At 45.9% G+C, this 18,849-nt stretch overlaps 1 protein-coding gene and 1 long non-coding RNA gene across 2 annotated transcripts; both read right to left on the bottom strand.

Moving 5' to 3' along the window:
- Positions 1 to 1,770: 1,770 nt before the first annotated feature.
- LOC135566678 (uncharacterized) lies at positions 1,771 to 3,042 on the bottom strand. Its single transcript, XR_010462153.1, has 4 exons — positions 2,924 to 3,042; positions 2,503 to 2,641; positions 2,014 to 2,151; positions 1,771 to 1,966 (listed from the first exon to the last, which is right to left on the bottom strand). It is a non-coding gene; the product is annotated as an uncharacterized LOC135566678 (long non-coding RNA).
- Positions 3,043 to 3,044: 2 nt separating this feature from the next.
- Positions 3,045 to 16,256, bottom strand: LOC135566679 (pumilio homolog 1-like). Its single transcript, XM_065014324.1, has 5 exons — positions 16,011 to 16,256; positions 14,884 to 15,124; positions 4,671 to 4,746; positions 3,229 to 3,327; positions 3,045 to 3,055 (listed from the first exon to the last, which is right to left on the bottom strand). The coding sequence occupies exons 1-5, from the start codon at positions 16,097 to 16,099 to the stop codon at positions 3,045 to 3,047; spliced, it is 516 nt and encodes a 171-aa protein (XP_064870396.1). The 5' UTR covers positions 16,100 to 16,256.
- Positions 16,257 to 18,849: the final 2,593 nt, after the last annotated feature.

Genomic DNA, 18,849 nt, shown 5'->3' with positions numbered 1-18,849 from the left:
GTAGGAGGGTAGGAGAGAGGGTAGGAGAGAGGGTAGGAGAGAGGGAAGGAGAGAGGGAAGGAGAGAGGGAAGGAGAGAGGGAAGGAGAGAGCAGAGAGAAATAAATTGTCATAAGTGAGTTTGGTGGGCTGATACAAGTGATGAGAGATACTATATTAGAGTGACTGAGTGACAGAGATACTATATTAGAGTGACTGAGTGACAGAGATACTATATTAGAGTGACAGAGATACTGTATTACGGGTGACTGAGTGACAGAGATACTGTATTAGAGTGACAGAGATACTGTATTAGGGTGACTGAGTGACAGAGATACTGTATTAGGGTGACTGAGTGACAGAGATATTGTATTAGAGTGACTGAGTGACAGAGATACTGTATTAGGGTGACTGAGATACCGTATTAGAGTGACTGAGTGACAGAGATACCGTATTAGGGTGACAGAGATACCGTATTAGGGTGACTGAGTGACAGAGATACCGTATTAGGGTGACTGAGTGACAGAGATACCGTATTAGGGTGACTGAGTGACAGAGATACCGTATTAGGGTGACTGAGTGACAGAGATACCGTATTAGGGTGACAGAGTGACAGAGATACTGTATTAGGGTGACAGAGTGACAGAGATACTGTATTAGGGTGACAGAGTGACAGAGATACTGTATTAGGGTGACAGAGTGACAGAGATACTGTATTAGGGTGACAGAGTGACAGAGATACTGTATTAGGGTGACAGAGTGACAGAGATACTGTATTAGGGGTGACAGAGTGACAGAGATACTGTATTAGGGTGACAGAGTGACAGAGATACTGTATTAGGGTGACAGAGTGACAGAGATACTGTATTAGGGTGACTGAGTGACAGAGATACTGTATTAGGGTGACTGAGTGACAGAGATACTGTATTAGAGTGACAGAGATACTGTATTAGGGTGACTGAGTGACAGAGATATTGTATTAGAGTGACTGAGTGACAGAGATACTGTATTAGGGTGACTGAGATACCGTATTAGAGTGACTGAGTGACAGAGATACTGTATTAGGGTGACAGAGATACTGTATTAGGGTGACAGAGATACCGTATTAGGGTGACAGAGATACCGTATTAGGGTGACAGAGATACCGTATTAGGGTGACTGAGTGACAGAGATACCGTATTAGGGTGACTGAGTGACAGAGATACTGTATTAGGGTGACTGAGTGACAGAGATACTGTATTAGGGTGACAGAGTGACAGAGATACTGTATTAGGGTGACAGAGTGACAGAGATACTGTATTAGGGTGACAGAGTGACAGAGATACTGTATTAGGGTGACAGAGTGACAGAGATACTGTATTAGGGTGACAGAGTGACAGAGATACTGTATTAGGGTGACAGAGTGACAGAGATACTGTATTAGGGTGACTGAGTGACAGAGATACTGTATTAGGGTGACAGAGTGACAGAGATACTGTATTAGGGTGACTGAGTGACAGAGATACTGTATTAGGGTGACTGAGTGACAGAGATACTGTATTAGAGTGACAGAGATACTGTATTAGGGTGACTGAGTGACAGAGATATTGTATTAGAGTGACTGAGTGACAGAGATACTGTATTAGGGTGACTGAGATACCGTATTAGAGTGACTGAGTGACAGAGATACTGTATTAGGGTGACAGAGATACTGTATTAGGGTGACAGAGATACCGTATTAGGGTGACAGAGATACCGTATTAGGGTGACAGAGATACCGTATTAGGGTGACAGAGATACCGTATTAGGGTGACTGAGTGACAGAGATACCGTATTAGGGTGACTGAGTGACAGAGATACTGTATTAGGGTGACTGAGTGACAGAGATACTGTATTAGGGTGACAGAGTGACAGAGATACTGTATTAGGGTGACAGAGTGACAGAGATACTGTATTAGGGTGACAGAGTGACAGAGATACTGTATTAGGGTGACAGAGTGACAGAGATACTGTATTAGGGTGACAGAGTGATAGTGTAAATGAAGGAGTGTGTTACCTGCTTGTGCAGCGGAGGGAGAGATAATAACTGAGCCTGCGGGGGTCATGAGGCGTACGGGTCCGCCCCTAGATCCGGTGTTGACCACTAGCGCCCCCGTCTGGTCATAGTAAGCAGCTGGAGCCAGCATGGGATAGCCTGCAGAGAGGAACTCATGGGTTAATCTGTCTGTGTGTGTGCGCGTGTGTCTTGCTCACCAGGCGGGGTGTGTGTGTGTGTGTTAGTAAATGTCTTGCTCACCAGGCGGGGTGTGTGTGTGTGTGTGTTAGTAAATGTCTTGCTCACCAGGCGAGGTGCGTGTGTGTGTGTGTGTTAGTAAATGTCTTGCTCACCAGGTGGGGTGTGTGTGTGTGTGTGTGTTAGTAAATGTCTTGCTCACCGGGCGGGGTGTGTGTGTGTGTTAGTAAATGTCTTGCTCACCAGGTGGGGTGTGTGTGTGTGTGTGTGTGTGTGTGTGTGTGTGTGTGTGTTAGTAAATGTCTTGCTCACCAGGCACGCCGGCAGCCAGCCCCTGTCCGAAGGCGAGAGCTGAGTTGACTGCTGCGGCGGCGATCAGCTGGTCGTTCTGCTGACCCTGTTGACCTTGGCTAGGGGTCAGGGGTCGCTGGTTACCACCCCCACGCATCACCTAGAGTTACATAAAGGTTAGCCAATAGGAGGGCAGAAGGGTCTGAGACTGAGCCAATGGGAAAGGCTGAGTAGCGGAGGGCTGGTTTAACCCACTAAGGTGTTGTTCTTAGTAAAACGCCATGAACACACACTGACATTAGGAGGTGCATGAGGCCATAACTTCTCTGGGCTTGTGGTAAATCTCACAACCATAAAGCGCTGAGCACTGAAGCAACAACAAAAAAGTCAGACAGTAGCTTTACCTAATGAGGAGCGGTCTAGCCAATAGGACGCCACTGACCTGTTGTTGGTTCTGTCCTTGAGCCTGTTGATTGGCTGAGTTGTTGGCGGCCGCAGCCTGTTGCTGGAACAGATTGGCTGGATACACTCCCAGGGAGTCACCCCGTAGTACTGAGGAGGCATCACTCAAGGCCTGAACACACACACACAAGTTAGTTGGTACAGGATGGAGGTTGCCAAGTCAAGACAGCAGGTTAGATTCTGGGACCAGCCATGTAGAAAAAAATGGATGCATGCTGGACTGTCATCATATTCCATAGTACAGGGATATGAAATAACAAAAGGGCAGGTGTGTGTGTGTCTTACCCAGTGTTGCAGCAGCTGCCAGTCCAGCAGCGTAGGGGTCGGTTCCAGACGGACCGGTACTGATGATGTAAGGGTTGGAAACAAACGCTTGAGCCAAACCTGAAAAGACACGTACATAAAGATCACAGAGAAACAGAGACTAGAGCTGCCCGACGGTCGTGGAATGTTTTTGGTTGACGGTAATTGGCCAGCCAGACATTTTCTCCTCCGCTCCTGTCTGCCTGTGCTGCCATTGAAAGACAAGGAGTGCGACAGCCATCCACATTCAAGTCAATGATGACATAATGGGTGGGACTGGTGGCCATTGTGAGTGTACCCATAGCAACAAAGCAGGAAGTAAAAATATGTGCAATGATTTGCCGATTCAGCTCAACTGTCAAAACATTTATTTTAATTGCATGAGCAACATCAGTTAACATCATTTGAACGAACATTCTAATGTTACCATGGAAATTATGGCGTCACAATACCAGGCGGCAGCAATTTGTGAGTGTACAAATGACTGTATATTGACAAAGCCATTGATCACGTGACATCCATCATTCAGATGAAGACTCAATTAGGGCATTTTTAGCCCAGTGAGGTTAAGACAGCGTCTCATGGAGACTAAACACAGTTTGAGCTACTCCAGCTAGCTCACTGCTGCCGCCTCTCATTAGGCAGAAGCTGACAGCCAACCGGGTACTGCAGGCTGCCATTAGCTACTAAATGATCTATAATCTGTGTGCGGAGGCATACATTTCAAGGACATGCATCTGGTGTAATGAAAGTAATTATTGGTGCCATGTTTGTCTACAAGTCCAGTCCAAATTCAACTGATTGACATGATTTTCTTTTAAAGGCACACACCTGTCTATATAAAGGTCCCAAATCTGAAGTGTGGTCAAGTAATTTTGGGGTTTTACAAGAGTGCCGAGGGAAACTTAAATCAAAGATAATCACCCTGTCTACAGAACATTCAACAACAAAACACAAAGTGCATTAGCGCTGCTAATTTGATTTTGTCGTTTGTTGGTTTTCAATATAAACGGTGAAATTGTTTCCGTTTATCAGTACTTTAACGTTTCAATAATACTGATAACCGTGATCATTTTGGTCACTAAAATCTCTAAACGTAACAAAATGTGTAAAGAGGGTCTGAAATCTTTCCAAAACATTGTATATGTTGTACTCCGTGTCTGATTTGACTCTCTGAGGGGAGACCACCCACAATTATTCAGCACTATTGTTCTAAATTTAATTAAGTCCTAACTGTTTAAACAGATAAGTATTTTATTTATTTATCTTCACCCATAACTATCGGTTACACGTTTATATGCTAATTGTGCCAGACATAAGATACACAGCTAGTCCAAGAACAACTTTTCATCGCTGAATAACATCACCCAAAAATGTCTTTCACCTGCAAAACAACTCACACAGACACTCTCTCTGTCTCTTACCAATGTGAGATTGCTGTGCTGCTGCCAAGGCATACTGCTGCTGTTGGGCTGCTAGAGCACTGGGTCTCTGGTACACCTATACACAGGTTATATTACACACACAGGTTATATCACACACACAGGTTATATCACACACACAGGTTATATTACACACACACAGGTTATATTATACACACACAGGTTATATTACACACACAGGTTATATCACACACACACAGGTTATATCACACAAACACAGGTTATATCATACACACACACAGGTTATATTATACACACACAGGTTATATTATACACACACAGGTTATATTATACACAGACAGGTTATATTACACACACACAGGTTATATTATACACACACAGGTTACATTACACACACACACACACAGGTTACATTACACACACACAGGTTATATTATACACACACAGGTTATATTACACACACACACACACACACACACACACAGGTTACATTATACACACACAGGTTATATTATACACACAGGTTATATTACACACACACACAGGTTATATTACACACACACAGGTTATATCACACACACACAGGTTATATCACACACACACAGGTTATATCACACACACACAGGTTATATTACACACACACAGGTTATATCACACACACACAGGTTATATCACACACACACAGGTTATATTACACACACAGGTTATATTACACACACAGGTTATATTACACACAGGTTATATTACACACACACAGGTTATATTACACACAGGTTATATTACACACAGGTTATATTACACACACAGGTTATATTACACACACAGGTTATATTATACACACACAGGTTATATTACACACACACACAGGTTATATTACACACACACAGGTTATATTACACACACACAGGTTATATTACACACACACACAGGTTATATTACACACACACACAGGTTATATTACACACACACACAGGTTATATTACACACACAGGTTATATTACACACACACACAGGTTATATTACACACACACAGGTTATATTACACACACACACAGGTTATATTACACACACACAGGTTATATCACACACACACAGGTTATTTCATACACACACACACAGGTTATATTACACACACACACAGGTTATATTACACACACAGGTTATATTACACACACAGGTTATATTACACACACACAGGTTATATTACACACACAGGTTATATCACACACACACAGGTTATATCATACACACACACACAGGTTATATCATACACACACACAGGTTATATTACACACACACACAGGTTATATTACACACACACACAGGTTATATCACACACACAGGTTATATTACACACACAGGTTATATTACACACACAGGTTATATTACACACACAGGTTATATTACACACACACACAGGTTATATTACACACACACACAGGTTATATTACACACACAAGTTATATCACACACACACGGGTTATATTACACACACAGGTTATATCACACACACACACAGGTTATATTACACACACACACAGGTTATATTACACACACACAGGTTATATCACACACACACAGGTTATTTCATACACACACACACAGGTTATATTACACACACACACAGGTTATATTACACACACACAGGTTATATTACACACACACAGGTTATATTACACACACAGGTTATATCACACACACAGGTTATATTATACACACACACACAGGTTATATCATACACACACACAGGTTATATTACACACACACACAGGTTATATTACACACACAGGTTATATCATACACACACACACAGGTTATATCATACACACACACAGGTTATATTACACACACACACAGGTTATATTACACACACACACAGGTTATATCACACACACAGGTTATATTATACACACAGGTTATATTACACACACACACAGGTTATATTACACACACACACAGGTTATATTACACACACAGGTTATATTACACACACACACAGGTTATATTACACACACACACAGGTTATATTACACACACACACAGGTTATATTACAGGTTATATCACACACAGGTTATATCACACACACAAGTTATATCACACACACACGGGTTATATTACACACACAGGTTATATCACACACACACACAGGTTATATCACACACACACACAGGTTATATTACACACACACACAGGTTATATTACACACACAGGTTATATTACACACACACACAGGTTATATTACACACACACACACAGGTTATATCACACACACAGGTTATATTATACACACACAGGTTATATTACACACACACAGGTTATATTACACACACAGGTTATATCACACACACACAGGTTATATTACACACACAGGTTATATTACACACACACACAGGTTATATTACACACACACACAGGTTATATTACACACACACACAGGTTATATTACACACACACACAGGTTATATTACACACACACACAGGTTATATTACACACACACACAGGTTATATTACACACACACACACAGGTTATATTACACACACACACAGGTTATATTACACACACACACACACAGGTTATATTAAACACACACAGGTTGTATTATACACACACAGGTTGTATTATACACACACACACAGGTTATATTACACACACACACAGGTTATATTACACACACACACAGGTTATATTACACACACACACAGGTTATATTACACACACACACAGGTTATATTACACACACACACAGGTTATATTACACACACACACACAGGTTATATTACACACACACACAGGTTATATTACACACACACACACAGGTTATATTAAACACACACAGGTTGTATTATACACACACACACAGGTTATATTACACACACAGGTTATATTAAACACACACAGGTTGTATTATACACACAGGTTATATTACACACACACAGGTTACATTACACACAGGTTATATCATACACACACACACGTTATATCATACACACACACACGTTATATCACACACACAGGTTATATCACACACACAGGTTATATCACACACACAGGTTATATTACACACACACAGGTTATATTATACACACAGGTTATATTATACACACACAGGTTATATTACACACACAGGTTATATTACACACACACAGGTTATATTACACACACAGGTTATATTATACACACAGGTTATATTACACACACACAGGTTATATTATACACACACAGGTTATATTATACACACACAGGTTATATTATACACACAGGTTATATTACACACACACAGGTTATATTACACACACAGGTTATATTATACACACACAGGTTATATTACACACACAGGTTATATTATACACACACAGGTTATATTATACACACAGGTTATATTACACACACACACAGGTTATATTACACACACAGGTTATATTACACACACACACAGGTTATATTACACACAGGTTATATTACACACACAGGTTATATTATACACACACAGGTTGTATTACACACAGGTTATATTATACACACACAGGTTATATTATACACACACAGGTTGTATTATACACACACAGGTTGTATTATACACACAGGTTATATTACACACACACACAGGTTGTATTATACACACAGGTTATATTACACACACACAGGTTGTATTATACACACACAGGTTGTATTACACACACAGGTTATATTACACACACAGGTTATATTATACACACACACAGGTTATATTACACACACAGGTTATATTACACACACAGGTTATATTATACACACACACAGGTTATATTACACACACAGGTTATATTATACACACACACACACAGGTTATATTATATACACACACACAGGTTAAATTACACACACAGGTTATATTACACACACACAGGTTATATTATACACACACACAGGTTATATTATACACACACACAGGTTAAATTACACACACACACAGGTTATATTACACACACACACAGGTTATATTACACACACACACAGGTTATATTACACACACACACAGGTTATATTACACACACACACAGGTTATATTATACACACAGGTTATATTACACACACACACAGGTTATATTACACACACAGGTTATATTATACACACACACAGGTTATATTACACACACACACAGGTTATATTACACACACACACAGGTTAAATTACACACACACACAGGTTATATTACACACACAGGTTAAATTACACACACAGGTTATATTACACACACAGGTTATATTACACACACACACAGGTTATATTACACACACACACAGGTTATATTACACACACACACACACAGGTTATATTACACACACAGGTTATATTACACACACACACACAGGTTATATTACACACACACACAGGTTATATTACACACACACACAGGTTATATTAAACACACACAGGTTATATTACACACACACAGGTTATATTACACACACACAGGTTATATTACACACACACAGGTTATATTACACACACAGGTTATATTACACACACACACAGGTTATATTATACACACAGGTTATATTACACACACAGGTTATATTACACACACAGGTTATATTACACACACACACAGGTTATATTACACACACAGAGGTTATATTATATACAGGTTATATTATATACGGTGCCTTCGGAAGGTATTCAGACCCCTTGAGTTTTCCACGTTACAGCCTTATTCTAAAATGGATGAAATTGTTTTTTTTCACCAATCTACACACAATACCCCATAATGAGAAAGCAAAAACAGGTTTATAAAAATGCCAATTTATTTAAAAAAAAAAAAATTGAAATCTAATATCATATTTACATAAGTATTCAGACCCCAGACCCTTTATTCAGTACTTTGTTGAAGCACCTTTGGCAGTGATTACAACCTTGAGTGTTCTTGGGTATGACGCTACAAGCTTGGCACACCTGTATTTGGGGAGTTTCTTCCATTCTTCTCTGCAGATCCTCTCAAGCTCTGTCAGGTTGGATGGGGAGCGTTGCTGCACAGCTATTTTCAGATCTCTCCAGAGATGTTCGATCTGGTTCATGTCCAGGCTCTGGCTGGGTCACTCAATGACATTCAGAGACTTGTCCTGAAGTCACTGCTGCATTGTCTTCGCTGTGTGCTAAGGGTCATTGTCCTGTTGGAAGGTGAACCTCTGCCCCAGTCTGAGGTCCTGAGCAGGTTTTCATCAAGGATCCCTCTGTACTTTGTTCCGTTCATCTTTGCCTCGATCCTGACTAGTTTCCCAGCCCCTGCCGCTGAAAAACATTCTCCCAGTCCCTGCCGCTGAAAAACATTCTCCCAGTCCCTGCCGCTGAAAAACATTCTCCCAGTCCCTGCCGCTGAAAAACATTCTCCCAGTCCCTGCCGCTGAAAAACATTCTCCCAGTCCCTGCCGCTGAAAAACATTCTCCCAGTCCCTGCCGCTGAAAAACATTCTCCCAGTCCCTGACGCTGAAAATCATTCTCCCAGTCGCTGACGCTGAAAAACATTCTCCCAGTCGCTGACGCTGAAAAACATTCTCCCAGTCCCTGCCGCTGAAAAACATTCTCCCAGTCCCTGACGCTGAAAATCATTCTCCCAGTCGCTGACGCTGAAAAACATTCTCCCAGTCCCTGCCGCATAAAAACATTCTCCCAGTCCCTGACGCTGAAAATCATTCTCCCAGTCCCTGCCGCTGAAAAACATTCTCCCAGTCCCTGCCGCTGAAAAACATTCTCCCAGTCCCTGCCGCTGAAAAACATTCTCCCAGTCCCTGCCGCTGAAAAACATTCTCCCAGTCGCTGACGCTGAAAAACATTCTCCCAGTCCCTGCCGCTGAAAAACATTCTCCCAGTCCCTGCCGCTGAAAAACATTCTCCCAGTCCCTGCCGCTGAAAAACATTCTCCCAGTCCCTGACGCTGAAAATCATTCTCCCAGTCGCTGACGCTGAAAAACATTCTCCCAGTCGCTGACGCTGAAAAACATTCTCCCAGTCCCTGCCGCTGAAAAACATTCTCCCAGTCCCTGACGCTGAAAATCATTCTCCCAGTCGCTGACGCTGAAAAACATTCTCCCAGTCCCTGCCGCATAAAAACATTCTCCCAGTCCCTGACGCTGAAAATCATTCTCCCAGTCCCTGACGCTGAAAAACATTCTCCAGTCCTGCCCCGGCTGAAACATTCTCCCAGTCCTGCCGCTGAAAAACATTCTCCCAGTCCCTGCCGCTGAAAAACATTCTCCCAGTCCCTGCCGCTGAAAAACATTCTCCCAGTCCCTGCCGCTGAAAAACATTCTCCCAGTCCCTGCCGCTGAAAAAACATTCTCCCAGTCCCTGCAGTCTGAAAATCATTCTCCCAGTCGCTGACGCTGAAAAACATTCTCCCAGTCCCTGCCGCATAAAAACATTCTCCCAGTCCCTGCCGCTGAAAATCATTCTCCCAGTCCCTGCCGCTGAAAAACATTCTCCCAGTCCCTGCCGCTGAAAAACATTCTCCCAGTCCCTGCCGCTGAAAAACATTCTCCCAGTCGCTGACGCTGAAAAACATTCTCCCAGTCCCTGCCGCTGAAAAACATTCTCCCAGTCCCTGCCGCTGAAAAACATTCTCCCAGTCCCTGCTGTGGCCAGTTCTAGGAAGAGTCTTGGTGGTTCCAAACTTCTTCCATTTAAACATGAAGCGGCCACTGTGTTCTTGGGGACCTTCAATGCTGCAGACATTTTTTGGTAACGTTTCCCAGATCTGTGCCTCGACACAATCCTGTCTCAGAGCGCTACAGATAATTCCTTTGACCTCATGTCTTGGTTTTTGCTCTGACATGCACTGTCAACTGTGGGACTTTATATAGACAGGTGTGTGCCTTTCCAAATCATGTCCAAACCATTTACCACAGGTGGACTCCAATCAAGTTGTAGAAATATCTCAAGGATGATCAATGGAAACAGGATGTACCTGAGCTCAATTTCAATTCTCATATCAAAGGTCTGAATACTTATGTAAATAAAGTATGTTTTAAAATTTTTATTATACATTTGCAATGACATTTGTCATTATGGGGTATTGTGTTTAGATTGATGATATTTTTATTTATTTAACCCATATTAGAACAAGGCTGTAAAATAAAATGTTGAAAAAGTCAAGGGGTCTGAATACTTTCCGAAGGCACTGTACTCACAGGTCACATACACACACACACACACACACAGGTCACATGGCCGTCTGACACACACACACACACAGTCACACGACACACACACACACACACACCGGTCACACACACCGGTCACACAACACACACACACCGGTCCACACACACGGTCACACACACACACACACAGTCACACGACACACCCCGGTCTGACACACACCGGTCACACTGACACACACCGGGCAGTCGACACACACACGGTCACACGGTCTGACACACACACACGGTCACACACACACACACCGGTCTGACACACCGGTCACACACACACCGGTCACACACACACACACACACACCCGGTCCACACACACACACACACACACCGGTCACACACACACACACACACCGGTCACACACACACACACACCGGTCACACACACACACACACGTCACACACACACACACCGGTCACACACACACACACCGGTCACACACACACACACCGGTCACACACACACACACAGTCCACACACACACACACACACACACAGTCACACACACACACCGGTCACACACACACACCGGTCACACACACACACACACACACACGGTCACACACACACACGTCACACACACACGTACACACACACACACACACCGGTCACACACACACACACACACACACACACACACACACACACCGTCACACACACACACACACGGTCACACACACACACGGTCACACACACACACGGTCCACACACACACGGTCACGACACACACACCGGTCACACACACACAGTCACACACACACACCGGTCACACACACACACACACCGGTCACACACAGACACACACACACCGGTCACACAGACACACACACACACCGGTCACACACACACACACACGGTCACACACACACCGGTCACACACACACACACACACACACACACACCGGTCACACACACACACACACACACCGGTCACACACACACACACACACACGTCACACACACACGTCACACACACACACACACCGGTCACACACACACACCGGTCACACACACACACCGGTCACACACACACACCGGTCACACACACACACACCGGTCACACACACACCGGTCACACAGACACACACACACACCGGTCACACGACACACACACACCGGTCACACACACACCGGTCACACACACACACACACACACACACACACACACCGGTCACACACGACACACACACACACGGTCACACACGACACACACGGTCTGACACACACCGGTCACACACGACACACACACCGGTCACACACGACCACACACACCGGTCACACACGACACACACACGGTCACACACACGACACACACACACCGGTCACACGACACACACACACGGTCACACACACACACCGGTCACACACACACACCGGTCACACACACACACGGTCACACACACACATCACACACACACACCAGTCACACACACACACCGGTCACACACACAGGTCACACACACACACACACACACCGGTCACACACACACACACACCGGTCACACACACACACACACCGGTCACACACACACACACACCGGTCACACACACACACACACACGGTCACACACACACACGCACACACACACACGGTCACACACACACACACACACCGGTCACACACACACACACCGGTCACACACACACACACCGGTCACACACACACACACCGGTCACACACCGGTCACACACACACACACCGGTCACACACACACCGGTCACACAGACACACACACACACCGGTCACACGACACACACACACCGGTCACACACGACACACACACACCGGTCACACACGACACACACACACCGGTCACACACGACACACACACACCGGTCACACACGACACACACACACCGGTCACACACGACACACACACACCGGTCACACACACGACACACACACACCGGTCACACACACACGACACACACACACCGGTCACACACACACACCGGTCACACACACACCGGTCACACACACACACCGGTCACACACACACACCGGTCACACACACACACCAGTCACACACACACACCGGTCACACACACAGGTCACACACACACACACACACCGGTCACACACACACACACCGGTCACACACACACACACACACCGGTCACACACACACACCGGTCACACACACACAGTCACACACACACACAGTCCACACACACACACCGGTCACACACACACAGTCACACAGTCACACACACACACACGGTCACACACACACACACCGGTCACACACACACACACACACACACGGTCACACACACACACACGGTCACACACACACACACGGTCACACACACACACACGGTCACACACACACACCGGTCACACACACACACACACCGGTCACACACACACACACACACACCGGTCACACACACCGGTCACACACACACACACACACCGGTCACACACACACACACCGGTCACACACACACACACCGGTCACACACACACACACCGGTCACACACACACACACACGGTCACACACACACACACACCGGTCACACACACACACACACACCGGTCACACACACACACACACACACACGGTCACACACGGTCACACACCGGTCACACACACACACCGGTCCACACACACACACGGTCACACACACACACGGTCACACACACACAGTCACACACAAACCAGTCTGACACACACACGGTCACCACAAACCGGTCACTGACACACACACACGGTCACGACACACACACGGTCTGACACACACACACCGGTCACGACACACACACACCGGTCACACGACACACACACACCGGTCACACGACACACACACACCGGTCACACGACACACACCGGTCACACGACACACACCGGTCACACACACACACACACACACACACCGGTCACACACAGGTCACACGACACACACAGGTCACATGACACACACGTTATGCTCACAGTCACACACGTTATGCTCACAGTCACACACTTAGTATATAGACACATACACCTCTGCTGGTTGCTGTAGTAGAGGGGTCCATGGTGGTCATCACACACACACCTGTTGTTGGTTGCTGTAGTCGAACAGGCCCATGGTGGGCTGAGAGTCCATGGTCATCTGGGAGTTGTAGCCAAACTGCAACGGCTCCATCACAGACTGCATGGTATCCATGGTAACACCATGTTCCACCCCAGAGAAGACCTCTTGGGGTTTGGGACCACCACCACCTCCCATGGAGACCATACCCTCCCCTCCTATTAGGTCAGTGTCTGGCCCCGCGGGCAGTATCTGGCCTTGACGACTGGAGAGAGAGAACAGGGGGGTGGGGGAAAGAGGAGGGACGGGGGAGAGAGGAGGGACGGGGGGATGAGAAGGAGACGGGGGATGAAGGAGGGACGAGAGGAGGGACGGGGGATGGAGAGGGACGGGGATGAGAGGAGGGACGGGGGATGAGAGGAGGGACGGGGGATGAGAGGAGGGACGGGGGATGAGAGGAGGGACGGGGGATGAGAGGATGAGAGGAGGGACAAGGAAGAGAGGATGAGAGGAGGGACGGGGAAGAGAGGAGGGGCGGGGGAGAGAGGAGGGAAACATGGTTAACCATCCGTGTGCATATGTACACACTGAGTACACCAAACATTAACAACACCTTCCTAATACAGAGTAGCACCTCTCAGAACAGCCTCAAGTTGTCAGGGCGTGGACTCTACAAAGTGTCCCAAAGCGTTTCACAGGGACACTGGCCCACGTTGATTGAAATGCTTCCCACAGTTGTGTCAAGTTGGCGATGTCCTTTGGGTGGTGGACCATTCTTGATACACACAGAAAACTGTTGAACGTGAAAAACCCAGCAGGGTTGAGTTCTAGACACAAACCGGTGCGCCTGGCACCTACTACCACATCCTGTTCAAAGGCACCTACATCTTGTGTCTTTCCCATTCACCCCATGAATGGCACACATACACAATCCATGTCTTAATTGTCTCAAGGCTTAAAAATCCTTCTATAACCGGTTTTCTCCCCTTCATCTACACTAATTGAAGTGGATTTAACAAAGTGACATCAATAAGGGGTCATTGCTTTCACCTGGATTCACCTGGTCAGTGTGTCATGGAAAGAGCAGGTGTCCCTAATGTCCTGTACACTCAGTGTACACAGAAGAGGTAGGTGTGTGTGTGTGTGTTTACCTGTACTCCTTGCCATCCACGTCCAGGCCGTTCTGCACAGGGAGCCCGTTGGGGTTGATGACATCACTGATGACGTCACCCTCTCCCATCTCCTTGAGTTTCTCTCCTTCAAATGAGGCCTTTGGTTTCTCCCTAATCTCCTCCCCCACCTCTCCATCCCTCGCACCCTGAGAGAGAGAGAGATGGAGCGAGAGAGAGAGAGAGAGATGGAGCGAGAGAGAGAGAGAGAGATGGAGCGAGAGAGAGATGGAGCGAGAGAGAGATGGAGCGAGAGAGAGAGATGGAGCGAGAGAGAGAGAGATGGAGCGAGAGAGAGAGATGGAGCGATGGAGCGAGAGAGAGATGGAAGAGAGAGAGAGATGGAGCGAGAGAGAGAGAGAGAGATGGAGCGAGAGAGAGAGAGAGAGATGGAGCGAGAGAGAGAGAGAGAGATGGAGCGAGAGAGAGAGAGATGGAGCGAGAGAGAGAGAGAGAGATGGATGGAGAGAGAGAGAGAGAGAGGGAGAGAGAGAGAGAGAGATGGAGCGAGAGAGAGAGAGAGAGAGATGGAGCGAGAGAGATGGGAGCGAGAGAGGAGAGAGATGGGCGAGAGAGAGAGAGAGATGGAGGCGAGAGCGAGATGGAGAGATGGAGAGAGATGGAGCGAGAAGCGAGAGATGGAGCGAGCGAGAGATGGAGGCGGGCGAGAGATGGAGCGAGAGAGCGAGAGATGGGCGAAGAGAGAGAGATGGGCGAAGAGAGATGGGCGAGAGAGATGGAGCGAGAGATGGAGCGAGAGATGGAGCGAGAGAGAGAGAGATGGAGCGAGAGAGAAGAGTGATGGAGAGTGATGGAGAGAGAGAGAGAGAGATGGAGGCGAGAGAGAGAGAGAGAGATGGAGCGAGAGAGAGAGAGAGAGAGAGAGAGAGATGGAGCGAGAGAGAGAGAGATGGAGCGAGAGAGAGATGGAGCGAGAGAGAGATGGAGCGAGAGAGAGAGATGGAGAGAGAGAGAGAGATGGAGCGAGAGAGAGAGAGAGATGGAGCGAGAGAGAGAGAAGATGGAGCGAGAGAGAGAGAGATGGAGCGAGAGAGAGATGGAGCGACGAGAGAGAGAGCGAGAGAGAGATGGAAGCGAGAGAGAGAGAGAGGGCGGGGCGAGAGAGCGAGAGATGGGAGCGAGATGGGCGAAGAGAGAGAGAGATGGAGCGAGAGAGATGGAGCGAGAGAGAGAAGAGAGATGGAGCTAGAGAGACAGAGAGAGAGCGAGAGAGAGAGAGATGGAGCGAGAGAGAGAGAGAGAGATGGAGCGAGAGAGACAGAGAGAGATGGGCGAGAGAAGATGGAAAGAGAGACAGAGATGGGCGAGAGAGAGAGAGAGATGGAGCGAGAGAGAGAGAGAGAGGGAGACAGAGAGAGAGAGAGAGAGGGAGCGAGAGAGAGAGAGACAGCGAGAGAGAGAGGAGCGAAGAGAGAGACAGATGGAGCGAGAGATCTAAGAGAGACAGCGAGAGAAGAGAGATGGAGCGAGAGAGAGAGAGATGGAGCGAGAGAGAGAGAGATGGAGCGAAGAGAGACAGAGAGAGATGGATCGAGAAGAGAGAGAGATGGAGCGAGAGAGAGAGAGAGAGAGAGATGGAGCGAGAGAGAGAGAGATGGAGCGAGATAAAGAGATGGAGAGAGAGAGAGATGGAGCGAGAGAGAGAGATGGAGCGAGAGAGAGATGGAGCGAGAGAGAGATGGAGCGAAAGAGAGATGGAGCGAGAGAGAGATGGAGCGAAAGAGAGATGGAGCGAGAGGGATAAATAAAAGTTGGGCGACAGATTGAGAACATTGTGATTGACACATTGATCAATAAATTGACAGTAATATATAGAGGTAACAGCAGGAGATCCATAGAGCTGAGAGAGATCTAAAGAGACAGAGAGAGAGATCTAAAGAGAGAGAGATCTAAAGAGAGAGAGATCTAAAGAGAGAGAGATCTAAAGAGACACAGAGAGAGAGATCTAAAGAGACACAGAGAGAGAGAGAGATCTAAAGAGACAGAGAGAAAGATCTAAAGAGACAGAGAGAGATCTAAAGAGAGAGAGAGCTAAAGAGAGAGAGATCTAAAGAGACAGAGAGAGAGATCTAAAGAGAGAGAGAGCTAAAGAGAGAGAGATCTAAAGAGACAGAGAGAGAGATCTAAAGAGAGAGAGATCTAAAGAGAGAGAGATCTAAAGAGACAGAGAGAGAGATCTAAAGAGAGAGAGATCTAAAGAGAGAGAGATCTAAAGAGACAGAGAGAGAGATCTAAAGAGAGAGAGATCTAAAGAGACAGAGAGAGAGATCTAAAAGAGAGACAGAGAGAGAGATCTAAAGAGATCTAGAGAGAGATCTAAAGACAGAGACAGAGAGATCTAAAGAGACAGAGAGAGATCAGAGAGAGAGATCTAGAGACAGAGAGACAGAGAGAGAGATCTAAAGAGACACAGAGAGAGAGATCTAAAGAGACAGAGAGAGATCTAAAGAGACAGAGAGAGATCTAAAGAGACACAGAGAGAGATCTAAAGAGACACAGAAAGAGAGAGAGATCTAAAAGACACAGTGGAGATCTAAAGAGACAGAGAGACAGAGATCTAAAGAGAGAGAGAGAGATCTAAAGAACAGAGAGAGAGAATCTAAGAGACACACAGAGAGATCTAAGAGAGAGAGATCTAGAGAGAGACACAGAGAGAGAGATCTAAGAGAAGAGAGAGATCAGAGAGAGAGATCTAAAGAGACACAGAGAGAGATCTAAAGAGACACAGAGAGAGATCTAAGAGAGAGATCTAAAGAGACACAGAGAGAGAGAGACACAGAGACAAGAGAGAGAGAGATCT

The sequence above is a fragment of the Oncorhynchus nerka genome, unplaced genomic scaffold (assembly GCF_034236695.1).
Source record: "Oncorhynchus nerka isolate Pitt River unplaced genomic scaffold, Oner_Uvic_2.0 unplaced_scaffold_3780, whole genome shotgun sequence".
Taxonomy (NCBI): Eukaryota; Metazoa; Chordata; class Actinopteri; order Salmoniformes; family Salmonidae; genus Oncorhynchus; species Oncorhynchus nerka.
This window is presented reverse-complemented; position numbering and strand designations above follow the sequence as displayed.